We start from the raw sequence: 27640 nt of genomic DNA on the forward strand, positions 1-27640 counted from the left end.
GTGTGGGGGGGGGGATGATTTGTGCTCTCGCTGACAGAGAAAATGTGTCTCCACGCAAAGGATGAATCTGCAGCCAGCAGACAGCTTAGTTTAGCACACCAGAAAATCACAACGTGTCATTTTTTTATATTTGGCTTTTTTTTTTGCAGGCATCAAATAAACAAGATGTACAATGCTTTGTGGGCAATTGTCGGAAAATAGGCCTTTTCTATTTAGTGGGCTTGATGAAATCCCTCTGTCTCTTCCTGTAACCTCAGACAGACTTGGGACAGATAGGCCACATGTGGTGGGGCACACTATCAATTCCAGGTCCCACTATTCTTCTCCAAACTAAAGATAGGTCTTGATGACATGGACCGTTTGTATGGGCATGGTTTGTTCTGTGGCTGAATCCATTTGAAGCCTATCAGATATTCTCCTTGCCAGACAGGCATAGAAAGAAAAAAAGAAAAAAAGATTTAATGAATGCAATAACAAAACCCTCAAAACTAAACCGTTGACCAAAGACAAAGAGAATGAACACAAATAAAATGGTGGGAGCTCGGCAGGAATACAGATGAGAACCTAAATGTAGCCAAAACAAACAACCAGACCAGAGACATGGGAACCAAATGGAATGGCCATCAAGGACATGGGAGCAGACTATATTTCATGCAGGGAGTTCGAGCTGGACGGGACGTCGGCAAAAACAAACAAGGTGAACAATCAGGTGGGAAATGTGACAGGCAGTGCAGCAAGATGATGTGTACATGAACATGAAACCACAACAAGAACTTGACAGACACATGACAATAACTTCAACGTGAAATACATGGAACAGAACTGGGAAAAATACTATTTTAAAGTATTCCAGCAATACATATAGAGAGGAGGAAAGAGTTCCTTCCATAATGGCACCTGCACAATTACCTGAATCCCCTTTCTTGGAACGACAAAGAGAAAAATAGCTCTTGAGATACTTTTTCATACAGTAGCCTCAACAACAACATCAAATGTTCACCCTTGCCCTGAACATTGGCAGGTATTTACCAGACATCAGTTGAATAACATCATACCAGTGCACAGTAGGATTTTCGAGCTTGAGCCAATGACATTCCTCTAGGATCTGTTTTAGCTTATTGTACTCTCAGGCCTTCATCCCCCTGTTCCTGACAAACCAGCTCTTCCTGGACCTCAGTCCAGACGTTTCCGTCGCCCAAGGGACTCGTGGCAGGAGCATCTCGTCTCTATGTGCCTTTGACTGTATTACACCGGCAATGTGCATTGAATCCTCGGGGGCTTAGGTTAACAGTGGGCCGAGAGTCATCGGCTATGATGGGCAGGCGCAAGCATTATCCCCGCAACATTCAGTCCAGTCCACATTTCATTATGACAGGAATCTTAAATCATGTGAAGGCCTCAGGAGCAATTTGCGCAGGAAGGATGAGGGCCGGGGGATCTGGACACGATCAGAGGAAATGCTTTGTGTGTCTGAAAGAAACCGCTCATCCTCAAGTCTGGAGGATTCATTACTCAGTACTTTTAACTAGTTTCTATTCTTCTGAAAATTTCTCAAGATTTATTTTCGAGGGGAACTCGAGTTCCCCTCGAAAATAGCACATGGCAATTTGCACGGCAAAAATAACAACAGATCTGTTGTTATTTTTGCCATGCCCCGTTTACACGACAACGAATACGAGTGTCAAAACTTTCTTCACTTTTGGGAGGTCTGTTCACACGGCACCAGTGTGCACTGTATCCGCAAAGTTTTTATACCGGCTCCCAACGTGGAAAGATTATTTCACGGCCGCTATCTCCTCCTGCAGAGACTGCTGGAAGACACGTAGACCATTATTGCGCGTGCGCATCTCCCCCCTCCCTTCCTCTTCCATCCACATGTAAACAATTAACATGGCCACAGTGGTATTAGTTGTGGTTCTAGTTTTATTATCAATATCAAGAATTTGATAGTTGACACTCACCCCTGATAGCATCCGATGTGTCATCAATCCATGTGGATGTCGGGTGCGCTCCATTTACTTCACGTTTATAGTGTATTGTTCTCTGCACACACCTGCTTGGTTTCATTACAAAATCAAGCAACGGTGCCCTTCTGTGGCCCGGCATACTAACTACACCGTCTCTATCCACTGCTGCAGTGTAAACACATTCCTTTTTTTAACGGATTAGGAGTTGAATGAATGAATGAATGTTGTCACTTGAAATGTTGTGTAAACGGGGCAACATTTCAAGGGATCAATTCACCACAAACAAATGCCTACATACAATGGGAAGAAACTGGTGACCCACAGCAAACCCACAAAGAAAACATGCAAAATCTCCAAATCTGGGTGCTAATAACTACCTCGCCATGCAAGTCTTCTTTCTGTATAATACAATAATGAATCACAACAAACACTAAATAGATTACTTTTACATATACATGCACATAACCCTTTCTTAAAAGTTTTTTTTTTTTAATTCTAGTTTTTTTCTTCTTCTTTCCACGAAGACTTGTGACTTGTTGACCTGCAAAAGAAATATTTGACTATTTTGCACCACTCAAATCTTTGCATCTCATGCAATGAAAAGTGTTCTTTATCAGCCAGAGACAGAAAGAATGTGCACGATCCCTGGTCCACTTCACACATATGTTAGACACATATGTTTACAGTACTTCACCACACTGGCTCTCTAAGAGGCCCTGGCCCCCTGCTTGGGGAAGCAGCGGCAGCCAGGGAGGAAAACAGAATGAGGCAGAGATAGTGAGGGAAGACGAGGAGTGTGATCAGGGGCCACATTGGCACTGCTCCCTCCCCCAGCCGGACCTCAAGCTTGTGGGCCCTTGGCGGGTGGACAGGCAGGCAGTTCTGGGACTCAGGAGGAGGAGGAGGAGGAGGAGGAGGAGGAGGAGGAGCGGCCAGCTGGAGCAGTAACAGAGTGGTATTGTGAGCTGACTGACTGACTGACTGACGCCTCTGTGGAGCAGAGACACAGGCTGCTGAGGTGGCCTCTTTCTGGGCCCCGCAGGAGCCCCCGTGTGCCGACGCTCTGCTGGAAGTGGGTCAGACGGACACGAGCAAAGTGGAGAGGAACCTTTTGGAGGGTGAACGCTCAGTGCAGAGCAAAGACAAAGAGGCATCCAAACAGAGGAGCCTGTGAACCGGAAGATTAGTCAATAGTCTTATAAAACCTCAGTTGAAGTGACGGATCATCAGGGTAGTATCAAATCATAGTCTGATTTTAAGTACAAGATGATTAAAACCTATTTAGAGTAGGAAGCAGAATTATTTTAGGTTTATTGTTAAAACATAACAGCATAAATATGTGCTTCTCTCTCAAAATCCACTGAGTAAGAATTACCCTCATGAGGGGCTGGACTGTTTGTGACAACGTAAAAAGACCTCTTCGAAAAAGAAAAAGAAAAAAAAAGTTCAAAGGAGAAGCAGTGGCGCTTCCGGCCAGAGGGAGGCAGTGTTCCCTTTCAGCGCTCATTCGCATTCTTCACAGCATCCATTTTGCATCCAATTCTCTGCAGCTCTTTAAGCTGCAAAATGATCGCCAGCCATAGAAGCAGAGAGCAACCAGTTATCTTGTTATTGATGTGGGCACTTTGAAGAGAAAGAGGGTGGGGTGGGGGGGGGTCTGCCACAGTCAGCCCTCCATAGAGGAGAGGAGCACAACACTATAAAAGAAAGATCTGAGGAAGTCAGAGGAATGTGAGGAATGGAGGAGCAGAAGCTCCTTCAGAAGATAGACAGAGCTGGGCCCGTATCACACTTCAACCTGGAACACATTTGGAAATACCGTAAAGTTACGTAGATGAGCTGGTATTTCTTACCACACACATGGAGGAGTGAACGAATGGCATGAGACGCTCCAACCGTTCCATAGTTTGGAGGATGGTTCTTATAATATCAGTGTTTTTTTTTAAATTTTTTAATAAAAAACCTCATTCCACAGTGCAGCTACATATGTATATGTATGTATATATACATGTATATAGAAGACAAGCCGGCAGTGTGGTTATGCTTTACATCTGTCCTGGCACATTGTCAGAACATCATCTGGTTACCCGTTCTGTTTGTTCCCAAACTGAACAGGCCTTGTATTTATCCTCCCACACGCAGCCGCAGCAGGGAATCCATTAGGTTCAAATCCAGCCGTGTTTGAAGAATAAAATCCGTCTTTTTGGTGACTGTGGATGAAAGTAGGAAAGTGGAGAAATGTGATGTGGATTTTGAGACAAAACAGAACACACTGCCAAACACTTGGTCTTGGTAAATACTTTATATGCAACTGCTTTTTTGATCTTTGCAAACACTGTATAGAAAACACTTAAGGTAACATTTTTTCCCCCCGGAACATTTAAAGCGTGTCTGAGCTTTCAGACAGACATGGCACAGAAATCTACAGCTTTATAAACATTCTCCCTGGCCCGGCCATACACACCACTCCAAACGACATCCAGTCTCCAAACAGACACTGCGGCGCACTGGCACACGCACGCACACACACACACACACACATACACGCACACGCACACACACACACACACACACACACACACTCAGTCACCGCTATCAGGTTCTCCACTTATTATTCACAGTAGGCTTTATAACACTGTTTATGTATGGTATGATGGTTCTCAATATTTTATTTTATTTAAAATAGCTATCAACATTTATGCTGTAATATTTGGAAAGTGATACATTTTGTATTTACATGAGCGTATTGAGCGAAATTCAAATACAATGTGTGTGTACATATGTATAGTTGTATGAAGTTTTTTTTTTTGTGTGTTTTTTTTTATATCTGCGTGTGTGTTGACCACAGTCACTCGTTCATCATTCATTTCATTAAGAGTCTTGGCCTGATGACCATTTCCACTGATGGTGTTCAGTCTGTTCACGTTTGTCCAGTTAGAAAAGAGGAAAGGCTTTATTTTCCCCTTAAAAATGGAGCCTCAGTCACTTGGTGAGGCAATATGGGGCACAGAGCAAACCGGTCACCGGTCCGCTGCCTCTGGGGCCGAGCGGCTCCCGCGGAGCTTGTGTGGCGCGCTAGCATGAGGAGATTGTGGGAGACTGAAGCGACCGGAGATGCTGTAAGGTGCTCACAGTATGTTGGGCTCATACATTCAGCAGAGGTCAGGAGGTGCTATTTTCCGGATGGCTGTGATTTTTAGGCTCCTACGACCTCAGCGACTGGCACATTCAGACTCTCCTCTTTTTCCGTTTGTACGAGATAAAAGTAAGAAAACGTGGCAAATAATCACAGTACCATGTCTGATTTTAAAAATGCCGCCGCCGTCATCGAAAAAGGATGCTTTGGGGCAATGAGAAGTCCACCGTAATTTTCCCCTCTTAACTTTTCTCTTCTGCACACGCACGCACTCACATGTATATCCATTTACACACAGTACAGAAGTAAGCGTTTCATCTAAACACACAGAATCAACATGAAGGTTTGGCAAGCACACATGGCCACACACACACACACGCACACACACACTCTCTGGGACCTGGATACGAGACAAAAACTAATGTGAGAGGAAAAGTGAGGCACATAATCTGATAGACCGAAGGTGGTCTGGATTTTGGTATACTCAAAACAGAAGTAAGATGATTGTGGATGATTTAGGTGTCTCAGACAGGCCCAGGCTATTAGCCCAGTGAGAACTTCTACAATGTAACAGCACCTACACTCTCTCGGGTGCTTTCTTTGTACTCGGAAACTTTGAGTACCCATTAAATGCTGACGGGGGTAGCACCTACATTGGCTCAATTTGTACCAGCCGTGTTCGGTGGGAAATTTTGCGGGGTCGGACGAAGGTACCGTAGTGAAGATATGAGAAGTGCTTAAAGGCTTAGCTTTACAGTCACGTCCTCATTTGCTTTACCAGGGTCAAAGGCATTGTAACAGAGATCCACATAGTTAAGCAATTATAGAATTTATGTGCTCCAACAGTCTCATAAACTCTGAGTCAGGACCCGAAGCAGGTCTCAAGCATATTTCTGCTGGGTCCTTTACATGGCAAGAGTAGCAACAGGGTGCTAAGAGTTGGGTTTAGAAGAACAAAGGCTAACGTGTGTTTGGTTTGCTTTCTAAATGAAAAGGCAGAGAAACTCCTAACAGCTCATCTGATAGGTGCAGGAGTGACAGTGGTTGAAAATAAAAATGCCGGGTGAATCTCTTGAGGGTGATTACAGACCGAGTGTAAAACCCACTGTGGGTCTTTGAGGGTCACTTACTCAACGTGGCAGAACTGAGCTATCTCTGGATACAACTGTAACTTTGTTTAATCTTCCTTCTCTACAGTATTTGAAAACTACTTCATTACCCTGGGTGCAGTGTTTCACGTGGTTGGTTAATTTTGTTCCAAATTGACAGCAGAAAGAGATAGGGGAGGATGAAAGAGGGAGGGAGAGGGAAAGAGAGAGAGAGCAGGTAATCTGTCCATCCTTCCAGTCACCCCTCGCTTTGTCAGCATGGGGGATCAGGAGTTGGGAGTGAGTTCCAGTTCAACCATCGTCTGGAGTCAAGTCTTCGGGGGTGGACGAGTCCTCGGTAAAGTCGTCTGTTGACCCGCTCTTGTGGATGCGCCCGTCGCTACGCATGCTGTGGAAAGTCTTGCGGAAAGCCTCCATCATCGAGTGCGCCAGCTTTTTGGCCTCAAGCTTGTTTTCGCACTCCACCGCGTGGCAGTCCATCTGAAAGGACAGGTCGTCGTTGATCTCCCGGTAGATCCAGGCAAATATGTTGGGCCTGACGCTGTGGTCGGCTGTGCAGTAGGCAATGCGCGCCACTTGGTAGGTGTCCATGGTTACCGACGCCTCGCCACGCTCATCCAGGTGGTGAAGGCGTACTTGGAAGGGCCGGATCTCCAGCAATGAATTGCCAGCGGGGCAGGTGCCCTGCTGCTGGGCCTGTGCTCGACGCTCCACCAGCCCCACCACAGCCGATTCTGTGCAGCCAGACAGGAACTGGGTTCCAGAGATGGTCACCTTGCCCAGATAGGCCACCTGCAGCAAATAAGACAAACGGAAAAAAACAATGAGGGTTGACTCCTCAACATTTTCTATTTCTGAAGTAAGCGTTGCAAACATGGATTGCTCAACTCGAACTTATTGGAGCTCTTCAATAATAATGGATGTGACAGCATCGACACCTCCTAAATGCCTCTTACTTGTTTAATACCATCTATCCAACTTTTCCTTTTGGCACAGCCATTGGGGCTGCTGGATGTGTGCTTTGGCCTGCCCAAAGGCACAACTTCCATCCCAACACTGAGTCTTCAAACTCATCATTCACTTCATGTTTTGGTATTTCCCAGTACCCGAGGCAGCCAAGCATCCCCTCACCATTACAGAAGCTCCACCCAGTTTCAAGCAGGCAGGCTGTACTTTTCCTTATAGGCATAATTTTGCCAACTGTAAACAGACGGATTCACTGTGTTCCCAAAGAGCTCTACTTTAGTTTCACTGCTACATACATCATTATCCCAGAGAGACTGGCTTTTTTTTTATGACAGGTTTCACAAACCTCAGTCTCGCCTTCTTTGCCTTTCTGTCATTACTGGTGTACTCTTTGACTTTTTTCCACAGAACACTAATTATTTTGTGTTTGTTGGTGTATGGTTCTGACAGAAAGCATTGCTCCAGATTGTTCCAGCTCAGCCTGAAGCTCTTAAGATGTCTGTCTTTTCCCCTCAATTTGATTTGAACTTCACAGGCGCCACATCAAAAAGCTGTTTCATGGTTGTGAAACTTCCTGATAGGTTTATATACTGCTGAAACTGAGAATTCAACATATTTGGTAAGAGCTTATAGTCTTCGGAATGATTGTACTCTCAGAGAATGTTCTTGCTTTCAGGATTATAAAAAAAGACATTGACAACTCAATTTAATTTTGATGCAGCCATGCGATCGTTTACTGGATAACTCAGGTGACATGAACAACACAAGTTGAGCAAGTAATTTAACTGAGACTGATTCACTTTTGATTTAGTTTGAGTTATTGATATGATCTGTATCAGAGCTATGTCAATGTTTTCAAGCCTTTTAATAATATTTAAAGCAGGGGGATCAAACATAGGGCCCGTGGGCCAAAATCAGCCTGCAAAGTGCTCCAACCTGGCAACCAAAACCACCAAGCAAATTGTAAAAAATTCAAAGAAAATTTTTATTTTTAAACTAATTTCTTAAGAGGCCTGCTAAGGATGAAATTGGGCTGTATGTGGCCCCTGAACTAAAATTGTGTTTAACACTCCTGTTTTAGAGCATCAGTCTAGTCATAATAAAATTTAATCTTAAAGTACTTCAAACGTACTGACATCAATGGGAAACATTTAATCAATTCAGTGGTTGGTGTCCACATTTAGGAGGAAGATGGGATGTTATTTGAATATTTCCTTGTGCAGAAGGGTACTGTATGTTTTGATAAGAACCAACCAACCGGTGAGAAGTTGGTTCTAATTTTCCGTGCTGTAAGTCTCTCAATAAGAAAAAGACACCATGTTGAGTTATGGCGAAAACAATAACAAAAAGAATACCGTAGTTTTGACACCACATACCAAGAGAATGATAGACTGATGAGACGGCGTGGGATAAGGAGAGAGAGGGGGGGACAAAGCCGGGGAGTGTGGCCTGGGAATAATGGCTGACTTGTGCTCTTCTCTACATGCTGTTCTTTATGGCTTTATACAAATACACAGAGGAGGAGCCTGCTACGAGTCAAACACTCAAAGATTTTTCACTTCTGTCTGTGTTTATTCAGTGGCAGGGGAATACTCTGAACTCGTAAGAGTTCATTAAGACCGGTCTCCATGCAGCATGGATTTGACTCATGGCTGCAGATAACACAAGTGCAATCATACATGGTAATGTGATGGAAAGATGTGTATCTCTTCAGTCAACATTTACAAAACATGTGGCCTATGTGCAATGCCTTGAGTAGAACCAGACTGAGATGTAAATTCTTCAAGAAGGAGGCAAAAAAGGAGGCGGATCCATGCATGTGGCTGCACAGACATGACCTCGCACATGGCCGTTTGGGCTGTTGCGGGTAATACGGAGCACCTGCAGGAAACCCATGCACACACAGGGGGAACATGCAAACGCCACACCATAAGAACTGGGGATATTCTCACTCTGGGGCAATCTTTCCAACTGCTACCCCCACAGAGCATATGACTAGTTTATTTCTCACATTTTTCTCAGTCTCACAGGAAAATAGTTTATAAGAGCCAGTTTGCCATGGAGTTGACAAGACAATAGAAATAAGCACAAACAATGTTTTGGTCATCACATGAACTGGCTGTCATTAGTTTTGTTTAGTCTGCAACTGGCATTCCACCGACCCTCATTCTCTGTTATGACAGTGACTGAATGGGACCAATGAGCGTCAGCATCGGAAGCAAGCTGGCATTCGCTCAGCGTCTCTTATGTAGGGCAGGTGTAACATTTAATAATGACGTGCAAAAATGGTAAAGCTGAAGCAGGAGGAACCATGTTTGGTTAAACCCCATTATATATCGAAGAAAGAAATATTACGTTGAGCAATTCAGTGACGCGCACGCGCGCACGCGCACGCACACGCGCACGCACACGCACACGCACACGCACACGCACACGCACACGCACACGCACACGCACACGCACACACACACACACACACACACACACACACACACACTCCTGAATCAAAGACCTGCTCACCGTGCTCTTTCTAAACACACCTCTGAAGCACCTCTGTATTGGATTAACACTCATGAAAAGCTGTTGGATTTGGGCCGATAACTGCCAATACTTGTTTCACACTCATCACAAACAGAAAGTTTTATTCTTCACAGTGGATTATAATATAATCTTTGTCTGCTCTTATTATGACAGCCCAATAACAGATGAATTACAAACAATAATCATCAACATATTAGAAATTAGTTAACGTAAATGGATTTTACTTACATATTGTGTTTTTACTACTTCAACTGCCTCAGCATACTGTCCATTATGAAATGTATACACAGTCATTCCCATCAATGATAAAGGTGGCTCCATGCACACCATTACAAGCAACTTGTAGCTCCATGTCTTGGAGAAATGGGAATCAAACTGCCAACCTGAGCCTGCCAAATGAGCCACGTTTGTCCAAGCAGACATTGACTCATATTGCATTTCAAATATGAGCATTTCTATAACAGAGTAAGACAAAAGGAGTCCTGTATCCCTAGTCCAAGGTTAACTGTTGCAATACACTGTCCTCTAAAGGTAGAACAACCCAGCTAAATTATAGCAAGGAATAATCACAATGGTGGATTACTCCCTGAGATACATTGGTACACAATAGAACACTGATTCTCAGGCAGTGAAAGCAGCTGCTTCTTCACGCCTGGCTTTCATTAGCGGCGACCACGGGGTGGGACATGAAGCCTTTGCGCCGGATCCATCATTCAGCTGAGTACCACAGGTCTGCAGGGCGGTTTTGAAAGCCGACCACACTGACACCCTTCAGCAGCCAAAAGGCGCTCTGTCACTCAGCCAGCCAACAAACCGAGCCAAGATTCATCAAGTATCCAAAGTGTGCTGTCTGTGCGTCAAACAGCAATAAAGTGTTATTACAGGCTTCTTTTGTCTGTGTCTCCTATTTGGATATTGAGTTACTTGTTTAAAGTAGGCTTGTTTGTCCTGATTGCCTGCTTCCTTGTTAAACGGAGACTGGCTGCATGGCCGGCTTTAATGATGAGCCAAGGCATAAGAAAGACATTTAATGTTTTCTTTTGAACTACATATGTCTGATTTGCTGGCACAGGTCTGCTGATGCTTCAGAAAATTAGGAAGTAATCTAGTTAATGTCACAGTGTGGTCTGAAGAGCCAAGAGAGGTGGTGAGGAGCAGCCGCATCATAATATTAAAAGTGAAAGGGAAGAATTCAGGCTCTTGTTGGCTTTTTTCTTTGTGGAGAAATTTTGATTTTGCCATAACCAAGACAACACACTGTGGTGTGTGCAATTAGATGATTTCAGACTTCACAGAGATGTGAGAAAAGAGAAAGACTTCAGCTCGTTATTCCTCTGGGATCTTAAAGAGGGGGAAAAGAGAGAGAGAGCTAAGCAGAGATCAAAAGTGTAGCATTTAGTTAAAGACCACTGCATCATCAAAGCAGCGACTTCTTTGTCAAAAACTGGAATTCATACTCCCAAGAAATATTTACAGATGGGATAAACCAGTGCAAGACAGATAAGTGTGCATGTGAGGTGGAAAGGAAGATAAGTGAAGAGTGTGTGAGGAGAAGAGGTCACCAGACTAAGCAAACACTCCTGTTTGTTTCTTCAAAGTCTAAATCAAACATGCAGCTGAAGAGGAAATTGTTGCATTGCTCCAGCAGAGAGATGGGGGATAGAAAGAAATAAGAGGAAAAAATGCAGCTCAATAAAGCAGTGTTCATAAAAAACAAATCCACTGGTAAAACTCTGGATGTGCATGATTTTCTGGTTTGCAGCACATGAATCGCCCATTTCAAGAATACTGAGCTTTTTTTCCTCAGACGACACTGAGCCCATTTACGCCTGGGGTTAAAATGTAGTCTGTAGGTGAATTTAGCATCTGTAGGGGGGCAAACTGAACGTTTGTGCATTTCCTTGAAGAGCACAGAGACCGAATGTGAAACTGAATGTAGGCTTAATCAGGTTTGATGGCAATGGGCTGACTAAAAAGTTAACAGGTTATGTTTTTATTAGTAAAGAGATATAGGCTGAATATGGCCCAAGTTACTTTGGGAAGGCAGGAAAACCGACAAAAAAAAGAACAAACGAAAGCTGTAACTCAAGACTATTGTGTCTTTAATGTGATGTTTTGCGGAATTACGGCGGAGTCGCCAGATTCAGCAAAAGCCAACAGTCAAATGCTTCACACTGAGAGACCACGTTTGGCCACGATGCCAAAATATCGTCACAGTAGGCAGAAATACAACCACTACAAAAATGGTCGCAAACCAGATAATTGTGCCCTCTGGAGCCGACAAGACATTTACTATGAGGTACAGCTGTGTGGACATGCAGTACTGGAGCAACGAGGCGAGTGCCATTAAAATACACACATCTATAACCAACGACTAATCCTGTCACCTCAAATGTTGGAGAAACTCAGTTCCCATAACATCATTAGGACATTAAATAAAACCTTAGAAAAGTACTCAAACATGAATAGACGTCAGAGTTTTGTCTCGCATCTGGTAATATTTTTCAAACTCGTTTGTCACACAATGGATGGATCTAATACAAGTCGGTGTAAAAGCAGTAATAGTCCCTGAACTACAGTGAGACTCAATAAGAGCTCTACTCAAATATTAACTTCTTGAAAGTAATTATTACAAAAGTGGTGCTTCATATGTTTAAATTAGTGCTGGACAATGATTCAATGTTTTTAATTGCGGTTAATCACGTGACTTTCATTGCGATTAAGCTCATTGTCATAATAAATTCAAAAGTGCTGTATTGCTAGCTTATCTGTTAAAAGTACTGCTATATGAAAAAAAAAGTGCACTTAACATCTGGTTTGCTAACACTGTAAACAAATAGGTGCTTTTTTTTAACAGCAGTATTTCTTCACATTGTAGCAGTTAAAATATATTTGTTGTAAATCTCAGCTTAAACAAAATTAATCAAATTAAAATAAACCAAAAAAAACAAACAAACCTAAAGTTATTTAGCACTCTCGGGACATGAAGTTTTTATCACGTTTGTTATAGAAAAACAAGTTACTCCCAGAGTCTAGTCAACAAGCAAATCTACGATAAACTGAGCTGTTATTGCCATCCAGGTAAGAAGAGGTGAAAGAGTTGTGTTACCAGGTTGCTCCTTCACAAAATGTCTTTGTGCATCTCTTCATCGTGTTCAAAGTTGACAGAGGCGGCCTAAAGAGAGCACATTTTTGATGGCTGAATAAACTAAAAGAGAGCACCTACTTCAGAATTCGTTCAGTCTGGGCTGCTGTCGTTCCGAACGATACCAAGAATCATGTCGCGGAAACATGTCAAGTAATTTGTTAGGGAGAACTTCAGACTTCTTCAGGCTGGAAGCCAAATCCCCTCATGGAAGAAAAACCTAATTTACTTTGGTTTGCAGGCAAATATTAAGAAAAATTATACTTACGGAGACTAAAAGAAACCAGAGAGGGATCTGAATGATCATATTAAAATCGAAAGCAGACATTTTTAACACTATCTGAATGCCTGGCTGAAATATGAAGCCTCTAAGCAGCGGTCGTGCTCAAATGCTAAATCAAGGACAAGTGGTTACGCAGACAAACTGTGTGCTTGGAAGACACGCGAGTGAGTGACTTTTAACAGCTACAGTGTGTGTGTGTGTGTGTGTGTGTGTGTGTGTGTGGGACTCAACTGATCAATAAACTCTATAAGCGGAAAGAAGACGTGACTCAGGTTGGACTCACTGACGGCCCTTTCAGTATCGTCAAAGTACAAAGCGTCTGTCCAGGGACTTTATCAGTGTTGTGAACCACATGAAAACGCTCCTGCTTGAGATACCTACACATCAGGCTGTGGACACGTCAATCCATCAATCAGTCCCGGACCAGAGCACATCTGCTGTCCTCCGCTCTCTGGCAGCCTGCTCGCCAGTCGTCTCAAGCGCTGGCAAATCCAGCGTGCAGCTTAAATCATTCCAGAGCTCCGCAGAGTCCCCCTCCTCCTCCTCCTCCTCCTCCTCCTCCCGTCGATTCAACTTTCCATGTGTTTCTCCTCAACTCCTGTCTTTCCTTCCATCAACTCACTCCTCTTTCCTTCACCTGTTCCCCCCCCCCCGAAACTTCCATCATGTTTCTCCCTCTTTATTTTTCCCCCACCTTCCCTCTATCCTCACTTCCCCTTTTTACCGTTCACATTCCCATGTATGGCCAACTGTGAACCTTTGTATACCATCGGGCAGAAAACAACGACTCAAGTGAAGTGCTACGCAGAGAGAAATAAAGGCCGGCCTTGAGGGCTGCGACGAAGGAATGCAACAGCAACAACAACAACAAAAAAAGCTGACATTAGAAGAAAAACAGAGGAATGGAGAGGAAAAAACAAGGTACGAGCACCGAGCTCATGTCAAAGCTGTGCATTCAAAGAGAGAGAGAGAGAGCGAGAGAGAGAGAGAAAGAGAGAGGAGGAGCTTAGTTAAACATTTGCATGTGTGGTGAGACATGTGGTCACTATTAGTGACTCTTGTTTTATGGCTGGCATTGTCCTCTTCTGTTCTTTCACTCACTCTAACAAATGGAGACGATTGGTGGCCCGCGACCACCTGCAAGCCAAAGGTCACATGACGGACAGAGACAGCTGGAGTGCGTTTTGGGCTGTGCTCTGCTTTTCTTGTACTTTAAGACAATAAGAACAACTATAAGATGTTGTTCCCCGTGAGACAAAACATGTACAAAAGCAGCTACTTTTGTATACCACATGATTTTTGTACTTGGCATATGACCCTGAGGAAGATTAGGCTAACCAAGCATGGCTATCTTTACATTTGGGACAACACCTATCTTTCAGTTCCAATTGTTTGTATCACTTTGGAACACTTGAAATGAAAGTATATTGAGAGCTTGAAATGTTTCCATCAAGTCCCCAGTTATGTAAAAGTCTTCCTCACAAGCACTTGGCGCAGAATCGATTTTGGTGCATCTCTAGTATCTGACCTATATCCCAGAATGTATAATAAAAACAACATGATACTGACTGAAGCTCATCTCACCAAACCATATACTGTAAGAGACTTTTTCGAACAATGTGCGGTATTTTGTTATATATTGGCTCTGTTTATTTTATTTTTTTACTTTTTCTTTCTTTTGTATGTACAAATAGTTACATATTTAATACATGTTGTTAAAAAGATTCATTCATTCATTCAGACTCTTGAGTTGAGCTGATCACCAGAGCAACGTCTACAACAACAAAACACATTTCAGCAACAGAGCAATGTCAACCATTCTTAACTTCCACTTTTGCTTACCTCTGAAAAAACTCTTCCTCGTGATTTAACTGCAGTCAAAGCAGAAATCCTCAAATAAAAACAGTGGAGAAAAACAGAAACGGCAGACTTGCATGCGGCCAGCATTTTTCCACATCTTTTGAAGTGCCATTCTTTATTGTTGAAGCAACAGAAATTAGTTTTCAGATTTTAAAAAACCTGCACGATTCCAGCCAGAGTTTGTTGATGCTATATTCAGAAGAGAAAATGTAACAGCTCTGAACGAAAACCTTGCTTTACCAGACGTTGGATTAGACATGTATTTTGTCTTCCTGAATCTTGGTTCAACTTTATTAGGATGTAAAGGCAAAAAAAAAAAAAAAAACCACTATCAAATGTGAATTAGTGAGAGACTTCCACTTACGTAGAAAACAGAAGTGGGATATGTAGATCCTTGTAGAGTAAGAAAGGCCTGCTTCTGTCTTTTCTATAGCTGATTTTATCATTTCAATTTATCTTAATTTGACATAACATTCAGGTCTATCAAGTGTTTCAATCAAGAGAATATTAATTTTAGTATGTACTTATTAGTTTTCCATCATGTATTTTTTCTTTTTTTAATATATAATATACTAGGAAATAGGGAAAAAGAAACATAGAAAAAAAAACTGTTGTTTTTTTAATAATAAGGTTTAAACTGAACTGTGGGTTCCCAGAACAATTACACCCCCACTGACGACTACTGTAGAACAAAACTAATTTTTCCAGATATGCTATTGGTGCACATTTTCATGATTTTATGCCCATAAAACCCCTTTAAAACAGCTTGCCTATGAATTCATCACCCCTCCTTGCTTAACTCCTTCTAACTGCTGACCACACTAAGGCCATAAATCCATTCTTGGGGGTGATAAGCAGATTTGAAAACATCCCAGGGCAATTTGAGTAAAATCCCTTCCAATACATTTATTGTCACCTTGAGAAATGTTGTGCAATGTTGTTAAATTTGTGTTGTTTTTGCACATTCAGCCTCTATTACTCATAGAATTAATTTTTTTTTCTTAACAAAAAAACATATATAGTGTGTGATGCACTCCTCCACCACTGGCCACGGCTTCTGTGTCCAAGGTGCCAATGAGCAAAACACATTCTTACAATTGTGATGACTCACCAGATTGGAAAACAACAAAACAAAACAAGTTAATTGTGGAGTGGCAGAGAACAAACAGGCAGGCGTGCGAAAAGAAAGGGAAACAGATGGGATAACGGCTGACAGAAAGTAAGCGAACGCAAGTAAGGACGGAAGAAAGCGAGGGATACACCGAGGGAGACAGGGGAAAAACATCCGCGGCCCAGCAAGTGAGCCGGTGGGAAGAGAAACCAACATCCTGGTTGACCCACGCACACCTCGCATTGTCTGTCTGTGTCGGTGAGAGTTAGTGCACAGGCAAAGCTATAGAGCTGGGCCAGCTGCTCCTGCCGGAGCCACAGCTGGTTCGGCTATCAGCTCAAAAACCGAAGGGATGAGAAGAGAAGAGGAAGAGGAGGAGGTATGGGAAAAGGAAGACGGAGGAGTCAATGAAGAGATACCTGTCCCCACGGAGAGGCTCTGGGAACGTGGGGAAAGAAGACCGAAATGACAGGAAGAGGGGAGAGGGGAAAAAAAAAAAAAAGACACAAACAAGGAGGCGGTTGTTGAAGAAAGCAGTGTGGATCCTGCTGGATAAGGTCTGGGAACAGGCTGTGTTGTGAGGGGGACAAACAGCCAGCCATCCACTCGTTGGGCACTTTCCCAGAAATGGGTACAAGGGCAAACAGGTGGTGCAGACAAAACACCCAGCTTGTGCCTATTTACCACCCCTACCCTCACCCCCCCCCCCCCCAACCCCATGTATTTTGTTCCTTCGAGATTGTTCAGTCTTTTCCAAATGGCAAGAGATGAGACCTGAGTGTGGAAACTACAACTGCTTTAGTCCAGATAATAGCTGGCTATTTGGAGACATTTCAGATTTGTATCTGGCAGCAGTGATGCAATGCTGGCTGCCAAAAGTCTGAAAAATACCTGATTGTATCAACAGAAGAAAGGAAACTTGTAACTTCCACTGAGACTAGCGGGTAATTTAGAGAAGATGGATTCAGAAGAGGTTAGTGTCAAGAGGACAGCAGAAAAGTTTCTGTTCACCACAAACTGCTTCCGGATGTTTTCACATGTTCAAGCAATTACACAGATTGGTACAAGCTTATTACATGGTGATAGTCAGATGAAAATATAAACTCACAGAGACTTTAAATGAGACACCAGGATCAGGCGATATCAGGAAGGGGCTATTTTACCAACTCCCGGTTATCAGCAGACACAAGTAATTAGTTTCGGTATGACACTGCGGTAACTGTCTCCTATATGGAGCCTTACATTGGGAGGAAAGCAGATGAGTAAGTTGATTCAAGTAATTGTGGAGCTGAGGTCATTGATTTAACCAAGTAAACTTGGTTAAAAAGATTTTCTTTTTCCACAGGCCTTCATATTAACATCTGTCCTGTACTGGCCCTAAATATTCCCAATCAGAATCCTCCACACCAGAACGAGCTCTCAGCCCGTGTCCACATGAGCCGAAACAATCTTTTTTCTCCCCGGCATTTAAAAAAAATTATTCTGTCCACACGTCACTATGAATGCAGCTCAACACGAGGCCTAAAGGCATGTAGTATATATACCAGACCTTTAGGGGCACTGTGACTCACCAAATACACCAAAAACACAAAAGAAGACATGGAAAACATGGAACTATAGAAGTCGACTCCTGCTCAAAGACGTCTATATAACTTGGCATTATATAGGTCTGTGTTCCAACTCCTCATGGTTATTAGGTCACCATGGTGATGTGGGGGTGGGTGGGGGTGACATCATTATTTTCTGCAGATGTGTGTCTTGACTGTTCACACCTCAAAGCTGAGCCGGCATTTTAGAATTTCCCCACACTGGGACCGGTGTTAAAAAAGCCTGTTTTTGGGCTCTTCATCCGTGTGGATGACCGGCCATAAACCGTGCGCTTACGTAAAACGGCGTTCTCGTGTGGACAGGCCCTGAGTCACTCACCAACATCACACAGCCGTCACACTGTCAGAAATGAAGGCTGTCCTCCCTCAGAAGACCCCCACGTCTGGATCCCCCAGTGGGAATCCACAGCTTGGGGAAGCAGCATTCCTGTGGAGGTTGTTAACATTCCTCTAAACGTATTGAATCAGCACAGTACAGCTGGCTTTGCTTGTCATGGCATGCATAAAATGGATGAGGTCTTTTTCTTCTTCTCTTAAGTGCTGCGTATGGTTGCATGTTTGTGACGTGAGATGGAGGCTCGATGTTTCAACTCCAAGAGCACCTCAGTGTACATGAAGGGAGCTTGCACATGTACCATTCAGCATACCATTGCACAACATAAAATTGGTCTGACCAGACATATATTTTCCCCCAGCAGTGAACTTGTTGCCAAATTATGACCACAAACTATGGTCACGCCTGAACAAATATGCAAAGCTGGTGCAAAATGATGTACAAGTTTTGCAAGTACTGTGCATGAGCCCCACACTACTCCAGTTCCTGCAGAGTGGCACTTCAACGACTTTACTACGCACCACTTAAAAAGTTTCATTCCACCTTAATGCCGGTTACACGAGTGTGAACACATTTTAGTGGCATTGAGAAGATATTAACTTGCTGAAGAAATGAATATGGTTTCTGAACAACTTTCTGTCAAAGTGTAGCTTGCTATAAATGAGCAAAGTGGTTCTCTCGGATAAAGAGCGCATCGTGAAACGGCCGTCAGGTGCTGCTGTGAAGGTCGAAACCTTGTTCTTCAGCCACAGCCATCAACTGAGGCCAATCTGTTTTAATGGCAGATTACACAGCATTAGTTTAGATAACAGCAGAAGATAAGCATTGTAGTTGACGGCCACATTGAGGGGACGTTCACATTGGAATAGTCCGGGACTCAGTTCACTCCGGGTTTGGTTTGGTTTGGTTTGGTTTGCGTTCCAGCTGAAAAAGAGAGCGGATCAAACCTCCTAGAAAAAAATAATACAATTACAACAGCTGCAGAAACAAACACTGACCAGAGAGGAAGTAAAAACAAAACACAACAAAAACCACAGCTCATTGTTTGGTCTGGACCAAAAGCGGAAGTCCCACCTTTTTAGCCCATGGTGGCTAGGTTAATTAGCTCATGGGCTAATGGTTAGCAACAAACAACAGCGATACATAGTCTTCAGGCCAGATATCAATTAGCACCTTTCACACTAATTCTTCCAAACTACTTCTTTCTCACTATCTAGAAACTACTGCCATCTATATTGCAACTCAGACTGGAGGTTTTGGGAATCCAAAGTGTAAAGTTTGGGGAGCAAAACCCGCCAATAATAAAGAATCTGGTCCACATCCTTTACTCTGCTTCGCTATTCCTCTCTGCCAACACCAGTGAAGTACAGCTGGCAACAGACGGACTGAGAGGCTCAACATTGAGATTATGGTGTTTTCGCACTGCATCTCTGTTTATCTTGGCCAAATAACACAAACATCATTTAGACAGATACAACTGGTGATTCAGCAAGTGAAACATTATATTCGGACAAGCGGGTTATCTTTTTATATACTGGCACTGACAGTGAAGGCACTGAGGTCACGGCAGATCTATTTGCCTCCAAGGAAAGACATTTTGTCTCGAGCTTAACAGTAAATCTTCAGTTCAGTTTGTTCAAAGTGGAGGGCGAATCATTGAAGGCTCCCAAAAGCAGCAGCAGAAACCTGGTGGGTCACGGGGATGCTTTTTCCAAACACTACTTTTCGAACAGGAATTTCTGAGAATATCAGATAAAAAATAAATTAGCTGAGGGTTCAGACTGTATATAAAGGCATACCAGATTTAAAAGTAATAGCCGAACAATTTTAATCACTTTTGGATTTGAACAGCCTTTAGAAATAATATTTCATAATGTGACACAGCGAAGAATGTGAATTTCTATTTTATTTGGAACATGTATCTTACACCTGTGGCCAAACAATGAGGCCTCCTCTTCTTCAAAGAGAAACATGTCTGCTGCGCTTATCAACATCTGGCATATCTGCCATGAGGTCGGAGGACAAATTACAGTCACTATCTGACTTTTGGAGACACGACCAGACACAGTCCAGACACAAAAAGCCCAAGCATGTCAACGACTGCGTACATGAATGCATGTATAAATACAAAACCCAACAAGACACACACACACACACACAAGAATTCCTTATAGAACTGGGAGCACTGGTCATCTCAACCCGGAGGTTGTTAATCATGAAAATGTCATCACTGTGCATTCTGTTCTCTAGAGGAGAGGTTGTTCATCCAGCACGCTCACTGACTGACATCAGAATACCAAGCACAGATAGACAAAAAGGTCTCTCTGCTTCAGAGATTAGATAGAGGCCGAGTGGGGCCAGGCGGGCCGGCATGAGCTCCAAGCGTGAATGACATCAGTCAGGGAGAACCACACACTATCACAGGTTTGAACCCACTGCACAGGAGTGACATTATACCTACCGGAAGAAGCAGTGATCATGTGTAACTGACCTACGGCGTAACATAATCACAGTATGCTTGCAACTAGAATCTCACAGGTTTGACTCCCAGTGCTGACAGGTCACGATTGTGGTTCCCTGGACAAGGCCCTTAACTTCAAACTGCTCAGGTTGCGCCAGGAAGGAAGGACCCCGGGAGAGATCTGCCAAAACTCATTCTTGTGTTGGAATCTTTCGGTTTCAGAATGAGCCTTTCGACACAAAAACTCCAAAGCTCATGTTGCTTATTTGGATCTCACCCATAACTAGTTTTATTCATAACAAATCACTTCCTGGTACTACCTCCCAGTGGTGGACAGTGGAACAACTATGATTTTGTGTTACATCATTTGGGATATTGAATAAATTCATCCATATTTTTTTTTACTGCAGTTCATTTAGTTTATTTCTTATATTGGAAAATGCTTTATGTTAAGCTGGGCTTCACTCACTTTCAAGAAAATATAAGAAACAAACTTAAGAGCACTTTTCAAGAGAACTGTTCTCACTGTTCATCACAAATTGTTCATCACAAAATCTTCACAATTTAAGTCAACAAAACAATCATGGGATATTTTTTGCCTAAATATAAAAAGTAAAATAAGGTTCTTTAACACTCAGCATATGTCTTATTACATAATACATCATGGTATAATATCTATTCTTGACAAATTTGGCTCACTGTTTTTTTTGACAAACTGCTTCTTGTGAAGAATGGTATATTATAAATCTAGTCCGAGGACAAACAAGAACCAAGCGATAACAGTAAACACCAACTATACAAAGGTTAAACGTAAAGGACGTTGATGATACTGTACATAGCTTTTTCAAATGTGGCTGGTACATGAACATTTAAACACAAAGCAAACAAAACAACTGACTCTGACATTCGATCGGACTCTTATTACTATTTTCACGGGGTGCAACACAGCTGTAATGAGCCCTGCACACATTTTCTCACTGGATGTAGAGTGGCCCTCTTTGACGGCAGCGGGGACGGCAGGGCAATGAGAGGTGGCCTTTCATTCTCGTTGGCTGCTGGCTTTGGCAGCCAGACAGCAGCCCTCAGGCGGCCATCCTCTGCCTGCCTGTAAACTGGGAGCACGACTGGGGGGGGGGGGGGGGGTATGAACTGCACAGTAGAGCTATGAACGGGGGGGAGCGAAACACTCAGTGACGATAATAAATGCCATCATGCGGTATTGTTGTGTGCATGAGCCAAGCAGTTAAGAATACAAAAGGACTTGATTTTCCATGAGAAAGCCCTGATGTGAGACGAACAACAATGGAAGCAGAGGTGCTCCAGCAGGTGGGCAGACAGATATGCAGACAGGCAGGTAGTGACTCAGACAGGAAGTTACACAAGCCAACAGGTGCAGACGGTGAGGCAGATAGATTTGCATGTAAGGAGGCTGCAGACAAATAAGAGAATATTTTCCGGTGTGAGTGTTTGTGTGGCTGGTATTTGGCTGCAAAGGCATCGTGGTATCCACAACAACTTGGATTTGGCATCATCTGCAGGCCTGCAAAATACAGAAAAAGGAGCGGGCAGCAAGTGCATGCCGGGATTCACACTAGATGGAGAGGGCCACCGATTAAAGCCGGGTGCAGTGTTCACCGAGGCGAGAGGCCAATATTTAGTGCCAACAAGATGAAACAGAAAGCTGCTATTTGTCCCTGCGAGCTTGCCTCACACTGAAAAGTTGCTCACTGTCTTCGCAGCGAGGATACCATGTGAAGAATCAAAACATTTTCAGGGCAACCAGCCGGTTTGTCACGGTGCAAAATGTTGCCAGTTCATGAGTGGTATTTGAAAACAATGAGCGGACTTGGGAATTAGGTATGACGCAGTGAACGCCGGGATACTTATTAGCCAGTAACCTGCAGCACAGTTATCACTGCAGGTAGCACAGGCTTAAAAATACATTATCCAAGATTTTCTCTCCTGTTGCATTTGCTTTATAAGTCTGTTTAAGAACAAAATATTTTAATCTACTAATTTTGGGGCGAACTCAAAAAACCCCCCCCAAAAAAACAACTTGATGATAAGAGAGTAAAGTGTGCATTGGAATAGACACATGACAAATTGAAGGAACAACCACCAAGCTGCATGTCAGTGAGGTGCCAAACAATAGTATTGGAGCTTGTAAAATCTAATGACTGATACAATATATATTCTCTCCAAAAGTATTTTTCCTTGCGTTTTGATGATGGTGGTGAGCGCGCGAACAGATTTTACACATTGGACATGTTACAAATAATCAAGGCAAAAATGCTAAATGCTCAAAACATAATGGAAACCATTCATTAACTCGACAACACAAATCTCCAACAGATGTTCAAACTAACTTCTCCCAAATGTTCTATATATTGTCTCCTTCCAAAGAAATAATGAGCCTGTCATTCATCGCCACAATCCAAAAACTCTTCTTTCAAATAAATACTGTTGTTTCTAACGTGAAAAGACTTATACTAGACAATATACTAGATACGAGAGAAGAAGGTAAGTCAAAGTTACTGTTGCAGAAACTGAAGCCTATCCCAGCAGAGACACGTTGAAATGCAGGGACATATCTTACGGCCTGCCGATTTCAAGTGGAGCCCATCAACGCCAACTCATACCATAATCTCGATATTATAATCTAGAGGAGATGTTCTAATCAGGACAATAGCGTTGTACCATGGAATAAAGGTCATCACTCAAAAGAAAACTGTGACATTTCCAAAAAGGGGACATGACAACCCAAACCGCACCAGCAAAACAACTCCATCAGCATTACAGAACCTGCAGTTGTCGTCATACTCGAGGTCAAACATTCAGGTTTCTCCTCTGATTTACCACTGATTTCTAACAACATAGTACAACACGGGTCACACTGCATCTCGTGCCGCCTGTAATTCATTCTAGGGCAGTAAAAGAACATGGCTGAGGAAGCTTGGACATCTCACGAGTCTCTCCGAGCTTGACGAAGTCATCTCTGCTCTGCCAGTAAAGGCCATCTCACTGACTTTCACTTCATGTTACAATCAAACTTTTGGGAAGTGCCAAAGACGACTCAGCACATTTGGCTTCTGAGTTGTCTTGAGTGTTTCTTTCCACCATGTGAGAAGTTCAAGACAACCTGGAGATCCAACACACAGACAAATAACAACAAGCATTGGCACTGTGTTCCACATGTGTCTTTCTTGGCAAAATCTCCAGGGGGAATTTATTCTTTCCCGGCTGCTGCCAGATATGACATGTTTATTTTAGCTGGGTAGAGCTAGGAATGCTCCTTCTTCCTCCAACAAACTTGTTAATGATGCTGCAAAGTGACCAGAAACAACATGTAACTCGCAAAACAAAGTTCTCATTCTCACACAGGCCCTTGAAGTTGTTTTGCAAGTGCCCACAGACATTTCAGTCGATTTGTTATGCTTACAATACTGTGGCAAAGGAAGGTAAATACACAAAAGACACACTGGTTAGAATTGTAATGTGTAATACCAGACCGTAGCTTCTATTTTAATCTGTAGCCCCGTTTGTTTTCTGTTTTGAGGACAGAGGAATGAGAATAGGACTGAAAGTTAAACAGCTCACTGGATCACGCTCCACATCTGACACTTAGTACAGCCAGGCGGAGAGGGGGGGGGGCAAACACACCCATGCCAGAACACACGCACACATGTGCCCACACACAAGTAAGAAACTCATTCAAAGCTGTGATTCAGACTTAGAAACTTCTCGAACTCCCCCTGTGTTTGGAAATCTATTATTGAAAATAATTCCACTCATGTGACCAGAAAGGAAAGGGGAAAAACATTTGGATTATGGCTCTAATAATGCTATTTACAGATTTAGTGTTCGGTAACGGGGCAGGATTTGAGGATTATTCCGCTCATGTGATCTTACCTTATATCCAGCATGGGTCCGGCTCTTTGCGAGCGGCGTGGTGGAGCACAACTCGATGGCCTCGGGCTCGTGGAAGATCACCGTGGGCAGCGGCTCCTTCCTCAGCGTCAGCACATTCAGCTTGGTCTTCAGCATGGTCTGAAAGTGCTGATAGAGAAAGAAAAGACACACTGTGCTTTAGGCAAACTTATAAACTGTACCAAGCAGCTGCGAGCTAAATACGGCCGCGGGTTAACGTTCACAGTTTCTTCGTCAACACCGCTGGAGGCTCCGGAAAAGTGCAAGCATCACAAACATCAGCAGTTGGTCAACAAGCAGGCTGCTGTATGGAGACAATGGCGTCATCATAACCCGACACAAGTCTCGCATTGACGCGTAAAAAAATAGGTTAATTGCTCGATATTTGAGCGTTTGAAAAACCTTTGGTTTTGAGCCATAATATAAGTCTTTATATCTTTACACTGTCCCCTTACAAAAATGGATAATCCCGAGAAACATGGCAGCAGAAATTTTGAATCCTTTGCCAGATGTGAAGAGCAAAACAAAGTCACTGGCCACGAGGGAAGGACACTGGTTTTTGAATATTTTAATTAATTTTGCACCTTTAACATGAATAAATAAAACATGGCATGATGATGGACAAATCTGGGTTTAAAATGCCAACTTGTTATTTGCAGGTTGTCATTTTACTGATCCAGATCACTTAAGAAAGCTGGCCGATAACTCAGCTTCTATCATCCACAGCAATGAAATCAAAATGTATTGAGTCAGTCTATGCAGAGAAGGGCTAAAGCAAAGACATCACTATAGAAAACACGCTTCTATGGTAAATTCGGTTGCTGCATGCTGAAAGGGACGTTTGTGAGGTTTAATCAGCTCCTGGTGGAACGCGAGGAGTCAGTGGAGGGAGCTCTGCCGTCTCCTTCTCCATCAAAACAAGCGAGGCGGCCTAATCGCAGCCAGGGTTTCCTGAAGCCGAGCAGAACCACATGGTGGATCTGGCCTTGTGCATCGCGCCCTGTGGAATTTCTGGCCTTCCTCGAAACTGTCGAGACACAAGCGAGCAGCTAATGAAATCAGGACGTTCGTAACTGAGGCAGGAACGTCCGGGGGCTGAGGCACGTGTGTCTGCAGTTGACCCTCGCTTCTTTAATTTCATTTAGCTCCTGAAAATACATTCTCCAACAACATTCGAGAAGCCCGTCTGGTGTTTGGGTAGAATCATTTAAAATGCCAACTTTCGCTTCTGAGCGTCTTCGCAGCTTCTCTCGATGACGTTGAAGCGAAAATAGTTTCAACAGATTTTATATAATGGTCACATGGATTAAATTTAACGAGCCATGTTAGCCTCCTGGAATCGAGATTTGCCACATAAAGAATCCATTTCTTTCCAGTTTAATGTATGCCGTTCATTTTATTTCTCTCTCGCGATTTTTCTGCAGCCGATATTTTAAACACGGTACACATCCCGTGTCGTCATTCTGGCCACGTTGTGGATCTGAGCGTTGATTGACACCAGAAAGCTCACATGCCGATGTTAAGAAGATTAACGGCCATACAATGCTGATGACATTAGTTTAGTATGTTCGCATGATCGGAGCTGCTAATTAGCAATAAAAGGCCGTGATGCTAAGCGAGAACTAGGGGATCGTCGGAGTGCTCATGATTCATCATATCAATCCATGCAACAGCTGTTCACCACCTCCTAAAGCCGACGGGATTCACCAGCTGAGGACCAGGAATGTCTGTGCTTTATGTCGATAAAGCTGTTGAGTCATGCTTAAGAGCCACAGAAATGCGCTCAACTGACCTTTCAACTCCGAGGAGACGCACGAGAGGTTCGAGCAGACTTTGTTAATAATCTGTTCTGTTGAAACAATCGCCTCAGTTAGCATAGTATTTCACGAATGAATGCGCTTATGAGCATTACAGAAGAAAAAAAAAAAAGTAACGTGGGGTTTCTCGTTAAGCACAGATCACTTTTACAAATGGTCTCACTAACTTTTTTCCTGTTCTCCTTCAGACTTAAAAGCTGTTTTCCACATTGGACTGCACACAGGCTATTTTTTTTTTTTTTTTTTTTTTTCTATTGTAACAGATGGTCAACATTTTCGGCCGATGAAAACAGCCCGTCCTGCCAATATGGGCTATCATTCAGTCTTCGTCGTTGCTCTGGTGAAGCCAAGTAGAACATCCTCAGAAAAGTTTGAGAAACAACTCTGGTGTCCAGTCTCGAAATCCAAAACTGAATATCCTTGGGTTTTGTTGAGTGAATGAGACGACACATACCTGTCATCTCGCTGCAGAACGGCGACGTTAAAATATTACGAGCTGTTGTTACTTGTTCACAATTAAGGCTAAATAAAAGCTTTGAGCCTCATTCTGTGATTATGTCCTCAACACCCAACCTGTATGCTCCTTCCACAGCCAACAAGGATAATAAAGAGAGGGATGGAGGGTCCTGTCAGGAGAAAGATCAGGGCGAAGAAAAAAAAAAAAAAAAAAAACGGGCCCAGATGAAGGAGAAAAGGAGAAAAAGCAAGATGGAGTTGTGAAAGTAAAGCCACATGTGTGTAAACGCTCGATGACCTCCGCGTCAGCACTTTACAGCTTCCTGACAGCGGCTCGCATTCCTGCGGTTGGCCCCGGTACGGCGCAAGAGGGGAGGGGGAGCGGGGTGGCGGGATAACCGAGTCCTCCACCCCCCACCAGGAGCAAAAGGCCTGTGCGGAGGGCTGCTGGCGGAGAAACGATGGAATTCCTACTCACAATATTTTCACAGAAATTCACTGTTTTCTCTCTTCTTCTTCTTTTTTTTTTTTTTTTGAAATCTCTCAAGTCCCAACAGTCTCCTCGTCAAGTTACTGCTGTTATTGATTCTATTTCTGGCTTTAACTTGGAAGCAGGCGACTTTTCTCTCCCTACCATTGGGCGAGGGTTGGGGTGGGCTTGGTTAGTTTAGCGCTCATATGAGGCGAGGATCCTGTCTGCACTGTCACAAAAACACATCAAATCTCACAACAATGGTCCTCTTTGAGAACTGAAAACCAAGTGGTTGATACTTGAGCCATCCCGCAGGTACCAGACCTCACATACTATGGAAATGTTTAACTTCATCAAACCCCTTTTTACCGGCTGAACATTGAGCTGCGAATTTTGTCACTCAGAATACCCTACAAAAAAATGCTCTGTTATAAATGACACTATGCAA

At 43.2% G+C, this 27640-nt stretch overlaps 1 protein-coding gene across 1 annotated transcript in view; it reads right to left on the reverse strand.

Moving 5' to 3' along the window:
• Positions 1-4256: 4256 nt before the first annotated feature.
• Positions 4257-27640, reverse strand: part of pid1 (phosphotyrosine interaction domain containing 1) — a 32976-nt gene continuing 9592 nt past the window's right edge. Inside the window, exons 2-3 of the mRNA XM_080512551.1 lie at positions 24430-24576; positions 4257-7004 (exon numbers count right to left, since the gene is read on the reverse strand). Of these exons, the coding sequence (XP_080368677.1) occupies positions 6504-7004; positions 24430-24576 (648 nt within the window). The 3' untranslated portion in view covers positions 4257-6503. The remainder of the gene's footprint in view (positions 7005-24429; positions 24577-27640) is intronic.

The sequence above is a fragment of the Blennius ocellaris genome, assembly GCF_963422515.1.
Source record: "Blennius ocellaris genome assembly, chromosome: 2".
Lineage (NCBI taxonomy): Eukaryota > Metazoa > Chordata > Actinopteri > Blenniiformes > Blenniidae > Blennius > Blennius ocellaris.